The sequence below is a fragment of the Oncorhynchus masou genome, chromosome 8 (genome assembly GCF_036934945.1).
Source record: "Oncorhynchus masou masou isolate Uvic2021 chromosome 8, UVic_Omas_1.1, whole genome shotgun sequence".
In the NCBI taxonomy this organism is placed as follows: domain Eukaryota; kingdom Metazoa; phylum Chordata; class Actinopteri; order Salmoniformes; family Salmonidae; genus Oncorhynchus; species Oncorhynchus masou.
In genome coordinates, this window is record NC_088219.1 from 21515835 (window position 1) to 21542828 (window position 26994).

General features: G+C 43.7%; 1 protein-coding gene across 1 annotated transcript in view; it reads right to left on the minus strand.

The window, feature by feature from the left end:
* LOC135544393 (protein unc-13 homolog B-like) overlaps positions 1–26994 on the minus strand; it is a 113507-nt gene that overhangs the window by 36006 nt on the left and 50507 nt on the right. Inside the window, exons 9-17 of the mRNA XM_064971960.1 lie at positions 21408–21707; positions 21224–21272; positions 6119–6165; positions 5912–5990; positions 4848–4922; positions 4512–4731; positions 3826–4053; positions 3537–3678; positions 2774–2943 (exon numbers count right to left, since the gene is read on the minus strand). Of these exons, the coding sequence (XP_064828032.1) occupies positions 2774–2943; positions 3537–3678; positions 3826–4053; positions 4512–4731; positions 4848–4922; positions 5912–5990; positions 6119–6165; positions 21224–21272; positions 21408–21707 (1310 nt within the window). The remainder of the gene's footprint in view (positions 1–2773; positions 2944–3536; positions 3679–3825; positions 4054–4511; positions 4732–4847; positions 4923–5911; positions 5991–6118; positions 6166–21223; positions 21273–21407; positions 21708–26994) is intronic.

Below are 26994 nucleotides of genomic sequence, written 5' to 3' on the forward strand. Positions count from 1 at the left end.
GAGGCTGTTATTGCAGCAAAGGGGGGACCAACTCCATATTAATGCCCAAATAAATGCTTCACAGCCGGTCTTATTCTGGAAGCGCCGTGTTCGGCAGCTCAACCCGGCTATTTCCCTTGACAGCCACATTATTAGGCTAATTTGTACGTGTCGTCGGAGCGGTCGACTTCCTGGAGTGTGCTACATAATAATCAAGGAGGATCTCTCCCCTGAGAGGATGGAGGGGAGAGAGAGGGGGACAGTGGGGGATTTCAATCTTATTTTACTGTGTGGTATCGAACACATTCAATGAGAAACCTTAGCTAAAATGTATGTTTCAGATAATCTAGGGAAATGTACATACATTTTCCCTTTTCATAGGGCTAACACACTTCACAACCACTAACATTCAAGACCTTTGAAGGCTTGTTTCAGTATCATGGTGGAGTCCTTTTTAAAAAGTCAAGTAGGCAAATGAGGCCTGCAGCTTCAGAACGGCACAGTTAATCACACACACGCCAACACCATGAGTTACTGGTGTGGTGAATCTCATCTGCAGAGATACGAAGTCCATGACAGACTGTGATGCATCCCTGAAAGGTTGACTATCATTATGATGAGAAAGAAAAGAAACGCACCAAGGGCAATGAAACAATTATCTTTTGGAATGTGTTTGGAGCTCGACTTTGGAGTCTTCTCTATTAAAGAGCATTTTTAAACATGCCACCCTCCTCCTGAGTCACTATCCATCCCATTCCGAAAGGGATAGAAAAGCAAGAAAAAACAGATTTAGAAAGTAGCCATGTGGACAAAGGAAGAAAGAGAGGGCATATTCTACAGAGATGCAGAGGAAGCACAAGTAAGGTAATCCCAGGGGAAAGTAAAGACCATTGTGGGGACAGACAATATTTTCATCCAGTGCAAGTAGGAGCTTTTGGGCCAGTCCTCACCTGGGTAATTTGTCGAGAAAAATGCTGCTGGCCAAGGGAGAAGTGGGTAATGAGGTACAAGCACAACACAGACTGGACTAGAGAAGAGGGCTGGGATTTAGAACAGAGCTGGTGACATGAGGCAGCCACCCGTCCCACCACCCACCCCTCTTTTTACGCTTCTGCTACTCTCTGTTCATCATATATGCATGGTCACTTTAACGATACCTACATGTACATACTACCTCAATAAGCCTGACTAACAGATGTCTGTATATAGCCTTGCTACTCTTTTTCAAATGTCTTTTTACTGTTGTTTTATTTCTTTACTTACCCACACACCTTTGTTTTTCGCGCACCATTGGTTAGAGCCTGTAAGTAAGCATTTCACTGTAAGGTCTACACCTGTTGTATTCGGCACACGTGACAAATAAACTTTGATTTGATATGCGCTATAATGCTAGCTAACCCACTTTGTTACTGTAAGATGTCCTAGACTTTCTACCCATCATTAACTAGCCCTCTGACAGATAGTCCATTAAGACAAAACACTGTGCAGCAACTAACAATCTGTTAGTTTAAAGGGTTGATTTCAGCCCTCCTATAGAGAAAACTAATGATAGAGTATGACTAAAAAAAACAACATTTGAGGGGGGTTGGCAGATGCAAGGAGGAAGCTAACAGAATATGCATTCGGCAAAACTTCGAAGAGTGGATTTATGAGAACTGAAGAACTGACGAGTCCAGCATGAAAAAAAGCACCAAAAAAGAAAACATAACCTGCCTCCTTTTGATAATCTCAAACGTTTGACTCTCACACCAGCCCCATCAGATCAGTAGAAGGGAATATTCCTTCAAAGTGACTGCTGAATCAAAGCACTTACACGTGGATCCCGAAAAGACCCACACATACAACAAAATAGCCTCTCAGACACAATGAGGAGGCATGTGAGGACTGAGGAGAGGCTGTGAAAGGGAGAGGGATGCTATGTCAAGTTATATAGAGGAGAGACCGGAACTGCCCTGGCTATAAAGAACAGAGACTTCCCTTCCCTCAGTTGGCCTGCTACTGGAATATTTGAATGGCTTTCGCAACCACTGTGATTATCATTTGACCCTGCTGGACATCTATGAACTTGAAGAACAATCTGGCCTTAATGGCTATGTACTTTTATAATCTCTACTCGGAACAGCCAGAAGAGGACTGGCCACCCCTCAGAGCCTGGTTCCTCTCTAGGTTTCTTCCTAGGTTCCTGCCTTTCTAGGGAGTTCTCCTTGCTACAGTGCTTCTACATCTGCAATGCTTGCGGTTTTATGCTGGGTTTCTGTATAAGCACTTTGTGACATCTGCTGATGTAAAAAGGGCTTTATAAATACATTTGATTGATTGGCTTCAGAGATTAAGCAATAAGGACTGAGGAGGTGTGGTATATGGCCAATATACCACAGCTAAGGGCTGTTCTTATGTACGATGCAAAACGGAGTGCCTGGATATAATGGCCATATACGACAACACCAGAGGTGCCTTATTGCTTATATAAAATGGTTACCAACATAATTAAAGCAGCAAAAATAAATATTTCGTCATACCCGTGGTATATGGTCTGATATACCACGGCAGTCAGCCAATCAGCATTCAGGGCTTGAAAAGAATGGAGGTTTCCTTTGAATCAACAGTTCTAAATAAAAACATGTCCATTGTGTCCCGACTACTGTGTCTCAGGGCTGTGATGTGGTGTAGTGCCCCAATGACTCATCTTTACCTTTACTTGACATAATAATCATGAGTCTCCAACACAGGCAGGAACCTTCCTCTCACATACAGCACACAGTATACTGTAGCAGAGAGAGGACTTGTGACGTACCCAGGTTGTACCAGACGTCCATCTCTCCGCTGAGCGTGCGGACCTCGATGATGCTCTGACCCAGGAAGTCATCTGACTCTCTCTTCAGACGCTGTTTCACCCGGGACTTGATGTCATCATCCTCGTCCCACACACGCACCTTGATACGGTCCGACGAGTTATGACACTCGCTGGGGGGAAAAAAATGGTAATATAGTGTAAATGTGAAGATTTGATACCAAGAAAAGATATGCATGGTAATTACATTGCTTTTATGTACACATTGCAGTTAATTCTTCCATAATTCAACTGAACTTGGTTTGGCCTAATGCCATTTAAGGCAAACGAGGATAGAGTTAATTACCCATGTGTGCCACTACCCTGAATAAATGAGTGTCTGACAATGTCAGAAGGCTCCAGACAGCGTGTGACAATTAGGACGTGGGTTCTTAAGACCACACATGCATTTGGGTGAGGAAACCTAGACAGCCTGAGGCTTACTCATGCCATGGCCTGCTTACACATAGAAACCCACTTCACTACGCACAGGGACCCACTTCACTACACACAGGGACCCACTTCACTACGCACAGGGACCCACTTCATTACGCACAGGGACCCACTTCACTACGCACAGGGACCCACTTCACTACGCACAGGGACCCACTTCACTACGCACAGGGACCCACTTCACTACGCACAGGGACCCACAGTTTTACAAGAGAATACAACAGACTACACACAAGATCCCAGACATTAACAGGGCCAGGTTAAATAGACTCACAAGTGGAAGTTCTCCTCCCAGACAGGGTTGAGGTTACCGTAGATGGTCTTGGTCCTCTTCTTGGTCTTGCCCACCTGGACCGTGACATAGGGGTCGCTGGAACCCGTCTTATCTTTGGCCTGCAGTCCCTGGGCACACAGCACTGCAGACAGGCAGATGACGTGGGACAGGAGGCAGGTTGACATCAATAGAGAGACATGGAAAGAGAAAGAGACTATTTACAGTAGAACAGAACAGTTTGTGGAACATGACCACTAGTGCCATGGCATTACTCCCTGTGTCTGTGCACCTGTGATGGTGATCTTGGCCGACCACTTGGAGGTTCCGTCCAGTACACTCTGTTTGATGGTCTTCATCTGCTGAGCGTGGATCGCCTTGCTGACGAGAAACACATCCCGGATCACGTCAAAGATCTCCGGCTTGTTCCTCTCCCTGATCTTCATGCGGTCCTTCATGGCCATGATGATGTTCTGGGTACGATCCTCAGCCCCATGCTTTGAACTCTTCTCCGCAGCACCTAGATAATCAGAAACCACACACTTAAAGTAAATGGACTGTCTTTTTTTTTTTTTGTAATGTAAATTGGCAAATCTGTTTATACGTATCCAGTTGTTTAAAGCTATTTATTTCAGGTGTCTGTATAATTATGTCTTCACTGAAACATCAATCATAACCAATGATGGTACACCATAATTACACAGTACTTTACATATCACTGACAGCTGTATTCTGGGATGGAGATGAAGCAAAAGTAATTTAACAGGAAAGTTTGAGCCTGAAACTCTGTCGACGAATTCTGGAAAAAAGTGTCAACCTTGTCAATCAGAAGAAAAATTGTATGAAACGTAAATTGACATTTACGTTTCATACAGTGTCAATCATGTGATTGCCTGCATTAGGCAACTAAGCTCAGTCATCGCGAAAGGATCTTAAACAAACCTCCTCTTAGTCCAACTTCCACTGTGCTGTACTTACGCTGCAGGCAGTCAGCATTCAGTAGCTCCTGGCACTTCTCGTGACACTTGACCCCGCACTCGGAGCACCTCATGCCCTGGCGGGCGATGCCCCACAGCAGCCCCTCACACTCATAGCAGTAGGTGGGTGTCGTGGCCGTCCACACCTCAAAGTTATGGGGCGTGGTGCAGGAGATGGGGTAAATCAGAGCCTGTAAGGTCTTCTTATAAACGTGGTTCTTCTACAGAGGGGAGAGGAGAGAGCAGAGAGTGAGGATACTGAGATATGACATTGGTGAGTTTTGTAAAGAGTCTTGATTATCTCAGTAGAGTAATATGTATCCCATGATGTACTCACCAGCTCCTCGTCTTTGACGGAGGAGCGTGCGGCCATGGAAGAGGTGATTCCAGCCTTCCTGGCCTGGACCAATGACTTGGATGACAGGGGGAAATAGTGTTAGTTGCCATGGTAACACACCAACAACCCTTCAACTAACCCCAAACGGTTGGTGTAGTATTGTAAGTGTTGGAATACATTTTAAATGAGTTGTTAGGCCCTTTACCCAGGGAGTGTACTACCCAGGTGAGTAATCCAAGGCCCATAGAGCTTTAACACCCCAAACAAACCAAAGCGGATGAAGGAAAAAACTCATGTAAGGATTGTTACAACACAGGTCATATAAGAGGTGACAACATGGGCAGAACTGAACCATCACTGACCAGTCGAGGAAACAGACACTTAACCCAGGTGCGTGTGTTACCAATGGTGGCTTGGGTTAAAACCCTGGTAGTGATGGTATGTTCATGGTTCAGCATGTAAGGGTGGAGAATAAAACGCCAACAGAAAAAAAATCTATCATATGAATGAAGGGGAGAGGTAGAATAAGAGGAAGGGAATATTGTTTTAAGTTATGATATCAAGTAGGACGGTGACATATGGTTACTTATTTGCACCATAAAACCCTTGTTGCACATGTTGCACATTAGTTCACATTTTTTTGCAGGACAGCTGCATACTGTACAATTTCTTTGCACAAGCAGTGCAATTTGTCCTACTTGATATACAGTTCTTCCTTTACATTTCTGACTACAAATGGGAGGGGCAATTGGGTTATTTCCACTTACCATAGCCTGACCAAGGAAAATGATTGCATTCAAGCAAGTTGATAATTAAAGGTTTAAGAGAGGGGGAGAGAGAGATTATAAGACTGGTTTTACATGCTCCTCATTGGGTGATATCTTGGTGATTCCTCATGCGATCACTTTTTTTTTTGACTTAAGCAAACATTGAAATTATAAATGTAATCCTTAATTATCAAGATGCTTCTCTTGTGCTAATATTACAGGATAGAAAAACATGTACTGACAGATAGAACAGCACTGAGATTTTAAGCAGTGACAAGGATGGGAGGCAACACTTACCACATCGCTGACCAGGGGTATAGGCTTCCTCTTACGAAGGTCTGGCATGCTGTCAATCCCAAACAAACCACTTCCACCGCTGTGGACACGGAACAGAATGATATGCTTGTCCTCGTACAGAAACAGATGCTTTTTTAATGTGTTGGAAAAAAAGTCATGCATGGCAAATCTAAAATCAACGGAAATTATTTGGGTGTCATCATATACCCTGGCTTGATCCAAGCTTGTCTGGAGTTGGGTTCATCATCTTGTCCCTGCAAGATTTAAAACACAATAGGTTTTCAGATTCAGCTATTAGACCACAGTAAAAGACTTAATCTTATAGGTTAAAAAGGTACACAGAGGATAGAGAATGGAAAGACACACAGATGGTTGAGTTTCACCTCTTCGATGGTACATGCAGAACAGAACACATTCAGAACATCATTTTACACATTTGATCCATACATGGCATCTAATGATTGTTGGCAAACTGAAAAGCCGGAAATAGAAGAAAAATATATAAATCAGTAGCAAAAGGGAGGTAAAATGAGAGCGGGAAAGAAATGAACACATTAAATGACCAGTTTTCTGTTCGATATCACTAACAATGTACAGATGCAAATAAAACAAGGAACAACTTATTTTGTTGCGCAGATGTTCAAAGTACAACTGGGAGAACTTTGGGGGGTGGGGGTACTTCAGAGAACCCTTTTGGAGTTGTGCAATAACATGGGAAAAAAACGACAGACGTATTTCATCTCTCTTCCTCTGAGGTAAAGTGTTTCATCAGCTCCTGAGCACCTCCTCCTCTCAGATGTATGGGGCTAGAGTTGGGTAGCTGGGCTCTCTAGGGCTCCTCTCCCTCTGCCTCTCCTAGTACTAGGAGGTTCTGACAGCGTTTGAAACAGTTCTGAGCTGGTGCTCAGAATATGGCATCTACAAAACAACTTCACAACAGTGTTTCTACTGATCTGATGCTGCCAAGAACATAATTATTTTACCCTATTCAGATTTTGAATTACAGAAATAATAGGTTATTTTATTTCAAATCAAAACATAATCGTAAAGCCATTTGAAAATGCATTCATTAGGAGCAAACCTCAACAATAAATTACAAGCTGTTAAACACCTCCGCTAAAGGTATGCCAAAAGGAAAACATGGGGACCGTGCATAGGATATGAAAACACCCAACGACAAATGCAACAGTCACATCAAAACTCAAAATATATCTGTGTGAGTGAAAACAACAAAACATAACTAAAAAGGGAGCTAATTTAAAAAGCATGAGAGTAACCTGGTCATCTTCCCTGCTGCCATCTGGAAGGAAGAAGAATCCACGAAAAAAGAAAACATTAGGGTTCATGGATATAAATAGCTAAGAAAAGAACATTAAATAACCAGATCAACTACACTAGCAATCAATAGTGGCAATTTTTAACCCAAGGTGGCAAGATCAATCATAATCGTGTAATGCTACATTCATTAATATAAATCATGGGCTAATGCAGTCAGAGAAAATCTGTCAAAGTTTAGGTACATAAGGAATACGAGTGTTAGATTACTTATTTTTTGCTGGGCTTGCAAATACCGTAGTGCACAGCTACCTGGATTGAGATCCTCCTCAGAGAAAGTGGACTGGGATCCTTGGGAAGATTTGGAGAGTTTGCGTCTCTGTCTCTTTTCTTTTAGGATGCGCTGCAGATTAGCAAGGCGTTCCTTAGGGCTGACAACATCCTGTTCACTAAACTCATCCTGATCAGCTCCATCATGGTCCTCTCCTATTGGACTTAACCCTATCCCCCTTGGGCTGAGGTTAGACTCTCCTGGGCTATGCCCAGCCCCTCCAGGAGGACTGTGGTCTGGTGTCAGCTCTGGGTTGGACAGTTCTCCATCAGTCTGATACGCTTCTCGGCTCTCTAAATGCTCCATGGAGTGATATTCAGTAGGGGTGCAGGGGGAGTGAGTACTTTCCTTTGTGGATGCTGCTTGTAGGGAGCACAGCAGGTTCTCTTGGGCTGGGCTGCAGTCCACATACACGGAGGCCTCACTGAATTCTTCCAGTGGAGTCCCAGAGTGGACGTGATCAGTTGGCAGAGTGATCTCTCCCTCAGGAGGTTCAGGGGAGCAGGGTCTGACAGGAGAGGGAGCTGCTTCAGACTCACTGTCATCTCTACCATGCTCCATGCTGGACCCCTCCAGCTTCCTCAGAGCGCCTTTCAGAGCTGACCTGAAATTGAGCACAGCCTTCTCAATGCTCTTCACATCAAATCCCACATTGAGGGGCTGGGTCTTCTCAGGCTCAGGGCTAGGCAGGTCCCCCGACTCCCACTCTCCTGCATCATCTCCTGGGACAGACTGTTCAGTCCACTCCCTGTCAAGGCTCCTAGCAGATCCCATGTCCAGGGCATCAAATGAGGATGGACGGTGGTCACAGGAAGAGTGCGGCTCCAGGTAGCCATCATCACAGTCTGTGAGCAGCACAGTAGAGTGACTTATGCTCCTGGACGGCCCACAGCTCCCCACATCATCAGCGTAGGCGTCTACAGTGTGGTAGCCGGAGCTCCGGGAGTATTGGCAGTTGGCTGAACAGTCACACTCCAAGTGTCCATTGCTGCCCTGCTGTCTGGGCGGCCGCCAGTCCACTACACTGGACGAGCTGGAGGGGGAATTTTTGTGGCAGCTGAACAGCAGGGACAGGTGCTCTGAGCTGCTGTGGGAGGACTGGCCTGGGGTGCTGCTGGTCTCTCCCGTGGTGTACCTGGCCCAGCCACCGGGCCCTCCACAGTGGTCCTCCACCTCCTCTCCACTGTTCAGACAGGAGCAGACGTCCTCTTCGCTCCATCCGTTCTCCCCGCTCCACCCCCCATCACCACTCACACTACGCTGCATGTCCGCCGATGCCCAACCGCTCTGCCACACCCCGGCCTTACCAGAGCGGTACCTGGTGTCCCGGTCCAGAGTGTTGGAGCTTTGGCCAGAGGACAGGGAGCTGGTGCTGGGGCAATCACGGGCATAACCCCTCTCCAGGTTGGAGAGGCTGGACCCTGAACAGGGCACATCTGAGCTATGGTCTGAGTTCTCCTGGTCGGGTAGTTCAGGTTGGAAAGGAGGTAACCTTTCTCTCCATCTCTTAGGTGACCCCTGGGGTGGCATCATCATCACTGGATCTATGTCCCAAGACTTGTGCCGGCGCTCCAGTAAAGGACTGGTGTCCCTCCTGTGGAAAGCTGTGACAGCATTTTGCCTGCCCAGGCTGCCGCGTCTGACGCTGAGCCTCTGAGGTGTCTGGGGATAGACCTGGGTCTGGGGTCCTGGTGCTGAGGCTCCATAGGAGCAGAGCTCCCCTATCTCATTCAGCACTGTATCCACACAGCAGGAGACCTCGTCCACAGAGCCCCTCACAGAGGTTAGGTAATGGCGCAGGTCTGATATTTCCTCCTGGATCTTGTTGATCCCTCGCAGTTCTTTCAATATGTGCTCGACGATGTCACTGGTGCCTTTTTCTCCCTCCTCATCTTTCTCCTCTTCTTCTTCTTCTTCTTTCCCTTCACTAGGAGAAGGCCTGTGTGTGTCCCCCACAACCCCGATCCCATCCTGACATTCAGAGCTGCTGTTCTCTCCAGAGGGAGAGGTGGGGAGACTAGTGGTGGGGCCGTTAGTGCGTACAGTACAGGGGGCGTTGATGAAGCCCTCCCTGTTCAGCTCCATCTCCCCAGCCACAGGTGGGTTTAGTGTCACTGTGTGACTGCGGCAGTTGTGCAGGCAGGAGTGGAGTCCAGGGAATTCCCCACTGGAGGGGTTTCTCTGCAGGCCACAGATGAACATGTCCTGCTGCATCTCCACAGGGATGTGCTGGTCCTCGGGCTGGTGGATGGAGGGCTCCACAGGACCCTCCAATCCCTGCAGGTACTTCTGGAGCTTCCTCTGCACGCTGCGACTCACTTTGGGGCTCTGAGTCCTCTCCCTCCCCCCCAGCTCCCTCCTCTTGGACCACTTGTGTGGACTCTGAGGTGGCTCTGTCCCTTTTGGTTCATCTCCTCCACTGACACCCCTCTCGCGACCCCTAGAGAACATCCCCGAGGACTGTATGGGGACCTGGCTTCACTGGTCTCCGTCCTCAGAGGCCGAACAGCACCCTGAGGATTGAATCTCTGTGTGACCACACAACATCCTGACGATATAGAAGAGACTGATCTGCTTACAGAGCCTTGTTCATGACTGGCGAGACAGAGAAGACAAAGATAAATAATGTGCAACATTTTGGGGGGGATGCTTGTTTTCTATCAACATGAACCTTCCCTTATGCATTCTTCTAAGCCATTTCATCCTTTACATTTCAGTCATTGGCATACAGCACACAAACCCCTCAGAGAATCAATACAATTTATACACATTTGCATAATTCCACATCTTCATTTTGAGAGCTTGCCAGTATTCTAATTTTTCAGTCCAACAGACCAGAAAGCAGAGAGAGAGAAAAACAAGAACATATTCATGTTGCTATAATGGCTTGTGAGATCATGATGAAAAAACTAAGTAAATAAGTGGCTCTATAGCCAAGATAAGTTTAATTGCAATGGATGACTGAAAATGTATTTTTAGCTTCGATTTGGTTTGCAAACAACCTACATAACCATCTTACTAGCTCATGCCAATGCATTCCTATGTACATTGCAGGCAGAATTCTATAAAATCACAGACACTCAGGCATGGGAGAGTGGGAGTAGAGGGCTTTAATCTCTGCAACGCCAGAGAGATAGACTATGGAGGCAAAGCAGAGTGTGGAATTGTGATTAAAAAAACACATTGATATTGGGGGTCATTGTGAGTCAGGCCAGTGCTCTGTATATCAGTGTGTTGGCCACTCACCCGCTCTCTTCACTCACAGAGAAGGAAGGATCAGGGAAATGATCGGACCATAAAGCTGGCCTAAACTCTATAATTAGGACGTGATCAGAAGACAGCCTTGTACTTAACTGTCGGCTCAATTCCATCCTCCGAGTCAGTGTCATTATTGTGCACCAGCTGCAATAGAGGAGGGAGATAGCTGTGACCCCTCCCCCTGCTAGACAGTGTGTGGGCTGGTTGAGTGACACAGGGATAACTAGGGAATCTGTTGGGTGACATGACCATACTATCGGACTTGAGTGACTAGTACTTCAATATATGCAAGGTATTGTAGAAAGATGCATGTCATTTAAAATCAAGGCATATACCTGTACATGGAAATCCATTATTTTATCTACACTGTAGTGAGACAATAAGTTAGTATGCACTTATGCAACAGCCAACTAACACTCAAGGATTATTTGCTGGGCTTAACCTATTCATCTGCCTCTTATCCCCACTGATCATGGGTGTTGGAAGACAGCTCAGGCAGGAGCAGCCCAACCCTATGCACTTGCTGTATAGCATTATGCTGTTAAGCACCAACCCGCTGAAGGGAATCAGTGCTGCACAATTTTCCTCCCTGTGCTGTTGTCTCTGCGTCAGACAGAGTGACAGACAGACTGGTCAGTTTAACCACCATCTTTCTGTGTGCTTCTGTGGCCATTTGCCCAGACCGAGAAGTCGGTTTCAGACAGAGCACAGGGTTAGCTGAACTTTTTCCCCATCAGCTTTTCAGGCAGTTTTCACCAATGTCTAACTGGACTGGCGTTTCTGATGCATATAACTAGATATAGTGGGGCAAAAAATGTATTTAGTCAGCCAACAATTGTGATAGTTCTCCCACTTAAAAAGATGAGAGGCCTGTAATTTTCATCATAGGTACACTTCAACTATGACAGACAAAATGAGAAAAAAATTCCAGAAAAATCACATTGTAGGATTTTTAATGAATTTATTTGCAAATTATGGTGGAAAACAAGTATTTGGTCACCTACAAACAAACAAGATTTCTGGCTCTCACAGACCTTTAAGAGGCTCCTCTGTCCTCCACTCGTTACCTGTATTAAGGGCACCTCTTTGAACTTGTTATCAGTATAAAAGACACCTGTCCACAATCTCAAACAGTCACACTCCAAACTCCACTATGGCCAAGACCAAAGAGCTGTTAAAGGACACCAGAAACAAAATTGTAGACCTGCACCAGGCTGGGAAGACTGAAAGTGCAATAGGTAAGCAGCTTGGTTTGAAGAAATCAACTGTGGGAGCAATTATTAGGAAATGGCAGACATACAAGCCCACTGATAATCTCCCTCGATCTGGGGCTCCACGCAAGATCTCACCCCGTGGGGTCAAAATGATCACAAGAACGGTGAGCAAAAATCCCAGAACCACACAGGGGGACCTAGTGAATGACCTGCAGAGAGCTGGGACCAAAGTAACAAAGCCTACCATCAGTAACACACTATGCCGCCAAGGACTCAAATCCTGCAGTGCCAGACGTGTCCCCCTGCTTAAGCCAGTACATGTCCAGTCCCGTCTGAAGTTTGCTAGAAAGTATTTGGATGACCCAGCAGAAGACTGGGAGAATGTCATATGGTCAGATGAAACCAAAATAGAACTTTTTGGTAAAAACTCAACTCGTTGTGTTTGGAGGACAAAGAATGCCGAGTTGCATCCAAAGAACACCATACCTACTGTGAAGCATGGGGGTGGAAACATCATGCTTTGCGGCTGTTTTTCTGCAAAGGGACCAGGACGACTGATCCGTGTAAAGGAAAGAATGAATGGGGCCACGTATCGTGAGATTTTGAGTGAAATCTTCCTTCTATCAGCAAGGGCAATGAAGATGAAACGTGGCTGGGTCTTTCAGCATGACAATGATCCCAAACACACCGCCCGGGCAACGAAGGAGTGGCTTCGAAGCATTTCGAGGTCCTGGAGTGGCCTAGCCAGTCTCCAGATCTCAACCCCATAGAAAATCTTTGGAAGGAGTTGAAAGTCCGTGTTGCCCAGCAACAGCCCCAAAACATCACTGCTCTAGAGGAGATCTGCATGGAGGAATGGGCCAAAATACCAGCAACAGTGTGTGAAAACCTTATGAAGACTTACAGAAAACGTTCATTGCCAACAAAGGGTATATAACAAAGTATTGAGATAAACTTTTGTTTTTGACCAAATACTTATTTTTTTTCCAGCATAATTTACAAATAAATTCATTAAAAATCCTACAATGTGATTTTCGGGATTTTCCGCATTTTGTCTGTCATAGTTGAAGTGTAACAATGATTAAAATTACAGGCCTCATTTTTTTAAGTGGGAGAACTTGCACAATTGGTGGCTGACTAAATACTTTTTTGCACCACTGTACATCCCAAACATGAAAATGACCAATAAGATAAAACATATTGCCATAAGTCATTGAAGGGCAAGTGCAGTCAAAAACATGATTTTTCTGTGTTTTATATATATTTCCACACTATGAGGTTGGAATAATGCTGTGAAATTGTAAAGATTATGTTAATGCCCTTTTTGAAAAGACCACCTGAAAACTCTGTCCGTTTTGGTGGGATGGAGCTTTGGCCTTTCCATGGTAACATTACCATGCAGTAAATTAGTTAATAGACTGATAAGAGAGTTCCAAACCTCTCTGCCAATAACAGCTAGTTTTCAGTTCTCCTCCCCACTCAGACCTCTCCCAGACAGTGCTAGCAAAATTCTTGATTGAGAAATTGCTCTTTGCTGAGAAGCAATTTTTGTTTATTGTTGGCCATTTAATTGAAAACAATCACAGTAAGGTAGTGAATCGTTAGCCAGAAATGATTTGATATTGAGATAATAATGGCTGCATTGGACCTTTAATACATTCAGTCACTAACAAAAGTGATTGTCTCTATCAGTCTATTTTCTGTTAGTTGAAGAGATCTGTGGTGAGTCGTGACATTTGCGTTACAGCACCCTTGTGGAGCAGCAGCATGTTAAAAGTAATCGACCGTACCAAGGGGAATATATTTACTCGTAATGTAGAGAGGGTCTTGTGTTGAGCGCAGCTAATGTTGATTACTCTACAACAAGAGATGCCAGCCATCATTGGAATTCATTGAAATTCCACGACTGCCTTGTCTGTTGTTACTCACTCAAATGGATTCAGGGAGACATTGGCTCCACGGTGACTGTGAAACAGCGGATAGATAGAGCATTGGCATTTGTTATGGCAGATGGCCTAAAGTTTGTAATAAACAGTGATGGATGTGGATAGAATTTCTATATCACGTTATGTTTCGAACTTAATCGAAATGCATAGTCAGAGTAGAAACCATCCCAAATGATCGGACAAATTCACCTTGGCTGGGGCCAACAAGGTCAATGTTTCCTTGCCAACCTATGGAGCAAATATATTTATTCTATAGCCCCAGTACTATAATAGACATAAAAGTTTCAAATGTAACACATTATAACATAAAAGTACTGCAATAATGACATTGCTCCCATCTGAATTGATAGGGGAGTAATTCTATGGCTGTTAAGACAGAACAACTAAGAAGATGTAAAAGCATGAGAGGTGTTAAAGTCCATCTCCAGCTTGCACACAGGACTCCCTGGTAGGAAACATTCGTAACCCTCTCCTCCACCAGAAGTTTAACCTCTGTCCAATACCACTCAAGTACTGGAGGTGTGCATTAGCATGATAAGAGCACAGTTGACGGAAGGCATAATCATGAATAGCACTAAGACAGCTAGCTGCCAGACCAACAGTGCTGTTGTTAGTGATGCACATTTATAAAAGCTGCCCAGGACTGTCAGGAATCACATATCAAGCCAATAATGTTATTAGCAATATAAGTACAGGAGAGGTTTAAAAGACTGAATCAGATATCCTCATGGTGGACATGGACTTTCCATTTAAATGGCTTTTTTTGCCATTTCATGTCATAATCCATTAACTCTTTTTATTTGTACCTTTATTTAACTAGGCAAGTCAGTTAAGAACAAATTCTTCTTTTCAATGACGGCCGAGGAACAGTGGGTTAACTGCCTTGTTCAGAGGCAGAACGACAGGTTTGTGCCTTGTCAGCTCGGAGATTTGAACTTGCAACCTCTTGGTTACTAGTCCAACACTCTAACCACTAGGCTACCTGCTGCCCCAACTATGACAATCTGGAAATAAACAGGGACAAAATGAACAGACATTCCCAGGTAAAATACACATTGTTTTATCTAAAAATCACTTTCACAGCAGTTCTTAGCTTGGCTCCTGAAGACAACTCCTGGCCCATTTAATGTATGCAGCCAGCAGCCCATATAATCTGAATGGCCAGTGGCTCAGCCTCAGCAGTAAGCTGTCCAGACCACGGAGAGGGGGAGCCGGCTGGTATGTCTGGGTAACACTGAGTCACTGGAGTGCCCCAGAGCAATGTCTTTTCTCTCTTTCCTTCATGGTCTGTGGCCTAGAAAAAAGTCTGGCTTGGTTTGCTTGTGTTCAACTGATCAAATTGGCCGTTCATTCTATTCCTATTCATGCAACAGGAGCAACGTTGTCATTTTCATAATTATATTGGACTATATCACAATATCAAACCTGGGTTCAAATATCTACATTACTTTCACATATACTGAACACAAATATAAATGCAACATGTAAAGCGTTGGTCTCATTTTTCATGAGTTGAAATAAAAGATCCAAGAAATCTTCTATAAGCACAAAAAGCGTATTCATCTTATTTCTGTAATTAAAGCCCTTCAGTGGGGAAAACTCATTCTAATTGGCTGGGTCTGGCTCCCCAGTGGGTGGACCTATGACCTCCCAGGCCCACCCATGGCTGCACCCCTGCCCAGTCATGGGAAATCCATAGATTAAGGCCTAATTAATTCATTTAAATTGACTGATTTCCTTCTATGAAGTGTAAATCAGTAAAATCTACGAAATTGTTGCGCAAATATTTTTTTCAGTATAAATTCGGAGAAAGTACAGATATATTTCATTTGAAAAGACAAGTAGTTGAATTATTTTATGACTTTGTAAAAACACTTGGAAAGTATTTTAAAATACTCAGATAAATGCATGAGTGTAACCCAGTTATTTGAAAATATAATTATCAATAAGTATTTGACAATTAAATTTTAAATAATTATTTGAAAATACTCTCAAATGCAATTTGGTAGACTATTTGATTTTTACAAATAACCATTCTATACTAAAATAAAAGTTCTTGTTTTGGACTGTGTATTTGAAAATACTCAAATACAAAGAAAAAAGTATTTTAAATACCAGATAATTTAATACACATAATTTGAACCCAAGTCCGCACAATATTACTCATTGTTATGGAAACATTGTTCTATTAGCCATACATTTTATGAATAAAAGTCAGAATAGTCAAGAGCAAACATTCTCTTAAGTTTATGTAGCGCAATATTAAATGCAAACTTTATGCAATAATACCATTTCTAAAGATGCATAAAATTCAATAAACCTTACCTCATGAAGGCAGAAAAAGGTAATAGTATACTGTAAGAATCTGTGAAGGCAAGAGAAGTCACTTAGTGGGGACCGTTGACTCCATGTGGAAAAACCACTCAATAGAAGACAAGCGCCAAATCTTAAAAGTAATTCTTCCCCCTTTTGTTAAATATCCCCAGGTGCTTATAATTCCATGAGCTACATTCAAAGCACATTGGACTGCTCGTCTTCACCCAGAATGACAGACACAGGAGAAGTGTTGACTCTCTCATTCCAGATGTACAAACCCAGGAAGGGCAAGCGCGAGGAGTCTCGGCTCACATGACAGTTCAGTCCCAGTTAAGTACCCCTCCCTCCCGCTCTTTGTGCATTCCCTCTCTCGTTCCGTCCCCTTTCTCTCTGTTCTCTGGCGATGTATTCCAGTACAAAGCTAATCTGAAGCTGTGAAAATGCCAGCTCTCAGTCTCCCTCTCTCCATATCCCCCCACTATCTGTACCATCCTGCTGTCCTCACTCTCTTTCCATTTAACCCTTATACTGGCCCTATAGCAATCAGTATAATGGAACACAGCACCATGCCAACCCCTTCCTCATAATCTAGAAGAAAAAGAAATGCACACCTACTTCGGCGAGGTGCTGGCTAGCGGAGCAGAAAACTTGAAAATAAAAGAGAGCCGCACACTCTAGGAGCTCAGATGCAAAAATTGAATTACCAATGTTTCGACAGCCAAGCTGTCTTCATCAGGGTATAATCACAAACACTGCGGAATGACTCGTTAATATAGTGTCAAAAGACACACACAAATATTAAAATGGCATACAAAGAACAGCATACAAACAACAAATGGATAGCATACGATCATAGATTAATTTTAGACTACACAAGCTTACAAACAATTACAATGGCAAAGTCTATGTTGAGACCGAAGGGAGCAAGGGTCTTTAAGTTTAAGATCCAGGCAGCCTCTCATTTTAACAATAAATTATCAAGGTCACCCCCTCTCCTAGGGAGGGTGACATGTTCGATACCAATATAACGCAGAGACGAAATCGAGTGGCCTGCCTCCAAAAAGTGGGCCGCAACTGGGTTTTACACCTAATGGTGCTATGATGCTCTGAGATACGTACTTTTAATTTGCGCTTTGTTTTACCCACATAATTTTTACCACAAGGACAAGTTAGAAGATAAATAACTGCCTTAGTGGAGCACGTAATAACACCTTTGATTGGGATCAATTTCCCTGTTTGTGGGTGTTTGAAGGACCTACATTTATAAATGCCATTGCATTGAGCACAGCCATTACACTTGTAATTTCCATCCAGTAGGGGCGCAAATAGACGTTGTTCAGGAATATCTTGGGGTGATAAATCAGAGTGTACCAACTGATCTCTGAGATTTCTGCCCCGAAAGAATACGACCAAGGGAAGGTTTGAAAACACATTACCAAGACTATCATCGGATTTTAGAATGTGCCAATGTTTTGTGAACAATTCCCTTAATTTGTTCAGAATGCTTTGAATGCACACACTTCAGAGCGAGATTGCAATGCACATATTTGACAGTACGCTATTTTCTGGGGGTTGTGAGCACTACTTTCAGAACTACTGCCTAAAAGATATACAGAAGTACAGGAGAATCTAAGTATTTGAATTGTTATTAAATCAAGCAAATTGCATTTGAAAGTACTTATTTCAAATTCCTGGGTTAAATGCATACATTTCCAAATACATTCCTATATTCAACTATTTGTTTTAATTTCAAATAAAGCTTCTGAATACTTGTTTTGAAATGTATTGAAAAGTAATTGAAATACCTGCAATAGGTGTTGAACCCAGGTCTGATATGAACAGTCTCTGAACAACAGCTTGGTCAGATATCATCAGTCTTTCTTTTGCAATATAAACCATAAAAAGGTAGTGATGGAGAAACAAAGCGTCCAGAAGCATTGATGCTTTCCAGGCAATTGTGTCAAAAATAGGTTCATTACTCACAGCTTTGATCAACACAATGTACACTAGTGGCACATGCTGGTCAAAATAATTTAAAGCAGCCAAATTATTATAGATGACGTCCCACACGGTGCAGCGCCTGCGCCGAGTAGCCTTTTTGTCTTATACCGAAACCAATACCAAACCAATCGGGTGATTGTTTGACGAAATTAAACTTCGGACGTCATTGATCACGTGCTTCTGATACAGGCATCGGCACACTGTTTTGAAGTAAACTGCTTAGCGATTTCGACGCATGCCTTGGAGCTCCGGTATCACTACTTAAAAAAGGTCCACTATGCAAGAAATCGCTCTGCCATTTCCTGGTGGCTAAAATTAAAATAGTTTGCCTAAATTCAGTTTGTGTGACAAAATAAGCAAGTAGTGTTGAGAATCATTGAACAATCTACACTGCTGTGAAATATATTTTCCATAACCAAAAATATAGTATTTTTCAACTATTTGAAGCTGGTATAGGACACCAAAAGTAAGGCGCAACAACACAACATAAGACCCGGGAGCATAGAAATAGTGCACACAGAACAGATCTTCCACTTCTTAAGACTTGCTTTCAATAAGAAAGGCAGAACTATAACTCAATTTCTATGTGAATTTGGTCAAGTCACCCAAAAAGTTACATATTGCAGCTTTAAGCCATCTACATCACAGAGAATCAGGATAAATTGAGGTTGACAGAGATGTCATTCCTTTTTTGATGTATTCAGTTTGGAGTTTCAGGTTTTTCCACCCTCTTAACTCAATCAAATGCACTTGTGTAGTAAGCGCAGAGTCTACAATGTAAAATCAGCATGGTTTCTCACAGTACTTTTCTGCAAATATCCCAGCCCATCCAATTATTTTGTACAATAAAAAATAAAAAATCTGAATGTACAAAACATTTTCACTATCCTTATACTCCCCAAAGTGAGCATCACAGGATAAAGCAAGGCCTAAATTTGCTCTGCAAAATGCGCAAAATAACAATGTGATAAACATTGTAGCTGTACTTCTTTATTCCCATCACACTTGTTCCCTATATTCCTGCATCTTTCCCTCACTCTCCCATTTAGTTGTTCAGTCTCTCTCCTAGGCGCAATTCATCACTCCATTAGTGCAGTGGCTACAGAGGGAGAATGAGTCAGAGATGGGAAGTATTTCTGAATTTAAAATATGCATTTCAATAACCTTTTAGTATTTTGTATTTCACTGGTCTGCTCTACAATCCAATGTATGTTGTAAGAAGATACTTTCGAAACCTGAAATGTGTATTATCAAAATACAAAATCATTGTATACACAATTTTTTTTGTTATAGCAGTTCACAATTTTGTGACCAACTTTCACCCTGCATTGGTATCAGAAGTCTGATGGCACTATGGTGAGATAAGAGTGTCTGCTAAATGACCAAAATGTCAAATGTAAAATGAAAACTTAATGCATTATGGGTATTATTCTAATGAGCTCTGCCCCCGAAACATGGCCAATAAAAATACCCTGTGTGCTTTGCAATTGTTAATTATTACATTTAGGTAATTCAGCAGACAAGGTAGATAAACAACTAGTACTGCACCTCAGTCACTGGCTTCATCAATAAGTGCATCGACGAAGTCGTCCCAACAGTGACCATACGTACAGGTCCCAACTGGAAACCATGGATTACAGCCAACATCTACACCGAGCTAAAGGAGCTAGACACCAAGCCGGATGCTTATAAGAAATCCCGCTATGCCCTCAGACAAACAATCAAACAGGCAAAGCATAAATATGGGACTAAGATTGAATCATACTACACCGGCTCTGACACTCGTCTGATGTGGCAGGGAAGGCTTGAACAATAGACTACAAAGGGAAACCCAGCCGCAAGCTGCTCAGTGACGTGAGCCTAAAAGACAAGCTAAATGCCCGTTATGAGGCAAGCAACACTGAAGCATGCATGAGAGCACCAGCTGTTCCGGACAACTGTATGATCACGCTCTCCATAGCCGATGTAAGCAAGACCTTTAAACAGGTGAACATTCACAAAGCTGCGGGCCAGACGAATTAACAGGACGTGTACTCAAAGCATGCACAGACAAACTGGCAAGCGTCTTCACTGATATTTTCCATCTCTCCCTGACCGAGTCTGTAATACCTATATATGTTTCAAACAGACCACCATAGTTTTCTTTGTCACAGAGACTAAGATAACCTGCCTAAATGATTACCGCCGCATAGCACTCACGTCGATAGCCATGAAGTGCTTTGAAAGGCTGGTCATGGCTCACATCAAGAACAAAATGCTGGAAACCCTAGACACGCCCCAATTTGCATACCACCCCAACAGATGACGTAATATCAATCACGCTACACACTGCCCTCTCCCACCTGGACAAAAGGAACACCTATGTGAGAATGCTGTTCATTGACTAGAGATCAGAGTTCAAAACCATAATTCCCACAAAGCTCATCACTAAGCTAAGGACCCTGGGACTAAACACCTCCCTCTGCAACTGGATCCTGGACCTCCTGACGGGCCACCCCCAGGTGGTAAGGGTAAGCAACAACACATCTGTCACGCTGATCCTCAACACTCAAATCTGAGGTAGCACGAGAAGAGGAGAGGCTGCAATTGAGAGGTCCTTTGTGGTGTATGTGAGAGTGATTCATTTCTGAGTTAACAATCCATCAATGATAGTTTTCCACCTCTGAAGCGCTGAGCCACTAGGGTCACATCTAACTCAAAGAACAAGAACAGTGAACCGCTGTTTCATATTCTAACTCAACCAGCAAACATACACGTAAGTAAACGCATCTTGATGAATACTTGGAATAAGCAATTTAGTTTGCCGATTTCGAACTACCAGAGGTGAAACTCAACCAAGCAGATGGGGAAAAATACAAATGGGGAGCAGGATAATAAACGTGTGGTTGTGAATGTGTAGAGTGGGCAAGATGATTAGAAGGTAATATATGAGAGGAAAGGGCACATAAGATTAACATGGGAAAAAACCTACCTCTTGAAGCTGATCCCTGACTTTGTTGATGGCCTTCAACCAGTGTATTCTGGATGGAGAGAAGGGAAAGGGAGACTGAGATGTGTGGATTGAGAGATAAAGTGAGAGAATCACCAAGAATGTACTTGTAATATTTAGTGGAGGTTCAAAATGTACAACTTTCTTTCTCTTATAAATGACTCACCTTTGCAAATGTTTGTTGGATCTCTTCTCTACTGAGTGATCTAATTTCTTCAACGAGCCATTTAAGCTTTTCCCCAGATCCAGGCAGGGTCTGCCCAACTTCTTCCCCAAAACATTGCTGGGGATGTGTCCATTGGTAGGTTGCTGGACATTGATGGAGGGGTGGAAGCCGGTACTGTGATAGGACTGTAAGGACTCTTCCAGCCCTGAGCCTGGAGCACTCTCCTGGCATGTCTCACTAATCTGGGAGCTGGTCTGGCTCAGGTTCCCAGAGGACCCAAAGCGACTACTTTCTACCGGACTGGAGTGGTGAGGGAAGAGACTTAATATTAGAATAATCATTGTTGTGATGAAGAAAAACTAGGTTCATTAATTGGATATAGACATTATTCTATAGTTTCTAATGAATTGTACAACATTTTAAAAAGACACCCAACCTTACAGAGAAAATAACTACCTGTTGGCAAATTAGAATGAATACACCAATTGCCTGAAATGAATTTTAATGTACCAGATTATCCCAATAAATGTTTGTCTGTACTGGGTTTCTTGTATTACTATTTCTGGGAGACCATGACTGATTGAAATCTCTAACTTGATCAAACTGAATGGCAACAGGGAATTCTGTAAGGTTATATATATATTATTAGAATTATAATTGCAATGTATGTACAACTTGAATGAATCGTACGCTAGGAGTTTAAGAGTAAGAAATATTTAGCTTATTGTCAATATCACAACAGGTATAATACACTTCCCAATCAACCACCAACACAGTAGCACAACTGCTTAAAACAAACACAGTTAAAAGGAAAGAGAGAACACAGTACTCAGTGGGGTGGATTGCGGAGCTGGACCCTGGTTACGCTCCCCAAAATATCAATGCATCATAAAGGGTGTTGGGGAAGACCATTTATTATGCCTCTACTGGCCTTTTAGCACTCAATAGGTCCTTCTTGAACTGGTCGTCCAGATGCAGTCCAGAGGTGGGATCTGCAGAGAGGGGTGGTTCTGCAAGGCTTTCCTTCTCCTTCTGGGAAAGGGATGCTGAAGGATCTACCTCAGGTGTGGAGATGAAAATCTGGGGTTTGTCTAAATCACCAGGGGGACCTACCGAACTTTGATCGCTTGTCTCCTTGATTGGCTTATCATTAGTTTTAGGCTGAGTGGTAACAACTGGGGGAGCTTGTAGTTTGGGAGGTTTGGCAGCCCCCCAGAAACCTCAGAGGCAGTGGATGGTTCTTGCTTTGCTACACTTATCTTGTCCTCCTGAAACAGGCCTGCAGATATTGTTTTGAATCCTGGAGAACACACCACCACCTGCTTCTGCATGGGGAATTATGGGAAGGGCTTGGGGAATTGTTTGTGTAGATCAAAACATGGATCCAAAAGACTTTCCAGCGTCATCAGTTCCTGAAATAAAACCACCAAACAGGGACATGAGGGCTGGCTCTTTAGTCTTAAGCAACTGGTCGGCTGGGGTAATCATCTGGGCACTTACCCCTGGTGGGCCTGATTTTGTCCATTTCCTTACTTTCTGGCTCTCCCACAAAATTACCATGTGCTTCTCATGTATTACTGCTCCTTCGTTGGAGGTAGTGCTGCTTTTGAGGGCTGTTCTGTTTTAGCAGGTTGCCCTGATGCTGTATGGATATCAGCTTCTTTTGATTGACAGTTGACAACTGAAGCAGGAGGTTTCTCAATGCCTTGGCCTTGGACTACTTTAACAGCCTTAGGATCAGGTTTGAAGGAAATTGACTCGAGGTTGAGTTTTGGCGTCAGGTTGTCGAGGTGACTCAATTGTGAATCTTTGTGCAACGTAACAGTCTGCCTCCCGGGTCTTTTATTTTGACACTGCTATCAGCTGGGGTGGTGTCAGGTATATCTGTTGCTATTTTCTTCTCTGTGGGCATTGTTGGTGCCGTTTGAGGAGTAGTTGTAGCTGGTAGGGGACTAGACCCTCCCAACGAACCCTCAAACCTAGAACCTGCAGTTTGAGGGGCAGCTGTGCCAGGCTGGGGAGTAGACCCTCCAAACATGGAAAGAAATCCAGTAGCTTGGGTCTGTTTGAGGAGTAGTTGCAGTGGGCTGGGGACTAGATCCTACAAACAACCCTCCCAACATAGAGCCTGCAGTTTGAGGAGAGTCTGTAGGTGGTGGCTCTTTAAGGGCTTCTGGTTCTTTAGTTGTGGCAGGTTCCTGAGGTGCACACTCTGGGATGGATTCCTTTTGGGTAGTGGCACACTCAGGAGTAGGTACTGTGGTTGCCGATTCATCAAAGCTAGCTTGTGGGGGTGACAAAGGGCCACTGAACATGGAAAATACACTTCCGTGTGTGGTTCTTTAGGCACTGTAGATCCTGGAACGGAGGACCCTGTAACTGACAGAGCTGCTGCTGAAGGATGTGGGCCACTGGGGCCACCAAACATGGAATACAATCATTTTGCTGGGCTTTCATTGGCAGTTGAACCAGAAAGGAGTCTTCCAAGAATCGAGTTAGCCTCTGGTTGAGGCACCTGAGAGGTGGACCCAGATTGAGATGGTGCCTGTAGTGGACTTGGTCCACTGAACATTGAGAATAAACTTTTACCAGGTGGTTTTGGGGGAGGTGCTTGTGATGAGGACCCAGTTTGGACTAGACTCACCAAACATGGACAATAATCCAATACCAGGAGTTTCCTCTTTAATAGTGGTGACAGTTGTTGGTGGTTGTGGTGTTCCAGAGACCATGTCTCCAATTTCTCCCATAAAGCCAAACAGTCTGCCTGTTGGTTTTGGGGGTGGTTCCTATTTGGTTTGTCCGGTTGGTGGAATAGTCTGATCGGCCCGGGGTGGGGCCAGTGATTGTATTAGGAGGAAATACTTGTGACATGCTTTTACCTGATTGCTGACCAAGAGCTGGCTGTTGGACCCCACTTTTCCCAGAACCATCCATTGTTTGTTGTTTCTGAATTGAAGGTATGCATGGTGTCAACTGAGAACCTTGTGTTGTGAGTCTGTTTGGCTAATTTCTAACTACAGGTTTTTAGTTGTAGTTGCTGTGATGGAGGAGGCTCTGCACTAAAGAAACTGCCTATTGACCCAAATGGACACAGAATATTCTAGTATTCTTGTTTATGTGGGTCTGTGATCCCAGGTAAGCTAGCAGTGCAACCAGTCCCATCTTGTTATGACAAAGCCTCTGAGGGCTTAGTGGGCTCTGGCATCAGCTCCTCAATCAGTAAGGCAGACTTGAAAATGCTCATAAATCCCCCCTGTGGTGGTTCAGCTTGTTTTTCAGCAGTTTTTTTCGAGCTGGACTATCTGTGGTGTGCTGTGCTGTGCTTGTGGCTGTAGGGGAGAGGCAGGTTTATTGAGTGAGCTCATGGAAATGGTTAGGACTGTGGGCTGTGTTGGTGGAGCAGCTTGCTGAGACATGATGGCTTGTCGTAAAAGTCTAGGTATCTGAGTAACAGTCTGATCACTATATTGCCAATTAGCTGAATAAGATAGATTCTCCTCATAGTATCCCTCATGATATGAAATGCTATTAAGACTATAACAGCTGCTATTATCAAAGGAGTTCCATTTGCCAAACTTAGCTTTATTCCTTTTGTTGGTCAAGTTCAATGCACCCTCTTCTTCAGTCCAGTACCATTTCTGTTCAATCATTCGATTAGAATGCGTGAGGTGAGGTTACACGTGGTGGTGAGGTTACACGTGGTGGTGAGGTTACACGTGGTGGTGAGGTTACACGTGGTGGTGAGGTTACACGTGGTGGTGAGGTTACACGTGGTGGTGAGGTTACATGTTGCTGCCTTTCTTGGCTGAGGCACATTGTCTGTGAAATATTTTTTAAATAGCCCAGAGAGCAGAACTCTGAATTGACAAGGTTGCTAGTTAGTTGATTTTGACTTTGCACTTGTTGACTAGGCTGTTGAGTTGGTTGATTTTGTCTTTGCAACTGCACATCCTGCATGTTTGGGTACTGCTGGCTAGGGGGAATGAGAGGAGCTGCAGAAAGTGTCTGAGGGATTGGGGACTGATTGGTATGGTACAGTCGTGGCAAAATGTTTTGAGAATGACAATAATTTTCAAAGTCTGCTGCCTCAGTGCCTTTAGATATTTTTTGTCAGATGTTACTATGGAATACTGAAGTATAATTACTAGCATTTCGTAAGTGTCAAAGGCTTTTATTGACAATTACATGAAGTTGATGCAGAGTGTCAATATTTGCAGTGTAGACCCTTCTTTTTCAAGACCTCTGCAATCCGCCCTGGCATGCTGTCAATTAATTTCTGGGCCACATGCTGACTGATGGCAGCCCATTCTTGCATAATCAATACTTGGAGTTTGTCAGAATTTATGGATTTTTGTTTGTCCACCACCTCTTGAGAATTAACCACAAATTCTCAATGGGATTAAGGTCTGGGGAGTTTCCTGGCCATGGACCCAAAATATCAATGTTTTGTTCCCCGAGCCACTAAGTTATCACTTTTGCCTTATGGCAAGGTGCTCCATCATACTGGAAAAGGCATTGTTATTCACCAAACTGTTCCTGGATGGTTGAGTGTAGTTGCTCTCAGAGGATGTGTTGGTACCATTCTTTATTTCATTCGTGTTCTTAGGCAAAATTGTGAGTGAGCCCACACATGAAGCAACCCCACACATGAATGGTCTCAGGATGCTTCACTGTTGGCATGAAACAGGACTGATGGTTGCGCTCACTTTGTCTTCTCCGGACAAGCTTTTTTCCGGATGCCCCAAACAATCGTAAAGGGGATTAATTCAGAGAAAATGACTTGACCCCAGTCCTCAGCAGTCCAATCCCTGTACCTTTTGCAGAATATCAGTCGGTTCCTGGTGTTTTTCCTGGAGAGAAGTGGCTTCTTTGCTGCTCTTCTTGACACCAGGCCATCCTCCAAAAGTCTTTGCCTCACTGTGCGTGCAGATGCACTCACACCTGCCTGCTGCCATTCCTGAGCAAGCTCTGTACTGGTGGTGCCCCGATCCCACAGCTGAATCAACTTTAGGAGACGGTCCTGGCGCTTGCTGGACTTTCTTCGATGCCCTGAAGCCTTCTCCACAACAATTGAACCACTCTCCTTGAAGTTCTTGATATTACGATAAATGATTGACCTAGGTGTAATCTTACTGGCAGCAATATCCTTGCCTGTGAAGCCCTTTTTGTGCAAAGCAATGATGATGGCACGTGTTTCTTGCAGGTAACCATGGCTGACAGAGGAAGAACAATGATTCCAAGCACCACCCTCCTTTTGAAGCTTCCAGTCGGTTATTTGAACTCAATCAGCATGACAGAGTGATCTCCAGCCTTGTCCTTGTCAACACTCACACCTGTGTTAACGAGAGAATCCCTGACATGTCCACTGGTCCTTTTGTGGTAGGGCTGAAATGCAGTGGAATGTTTTGGGGGGGGGATTCAGTTCATTTGCATGGCAAAGAGGGACTTTGCAACTAATTGCAATTCATCTGATCACTCTTCATAACATTCTGGAGTTTATGCAAATTGCCATCATACAAACTGAGGCAGCAGACTTTGTGAAAATTAATATGTGTGTCATTCAGAAGCAAATTGAAAAATTCCAGGT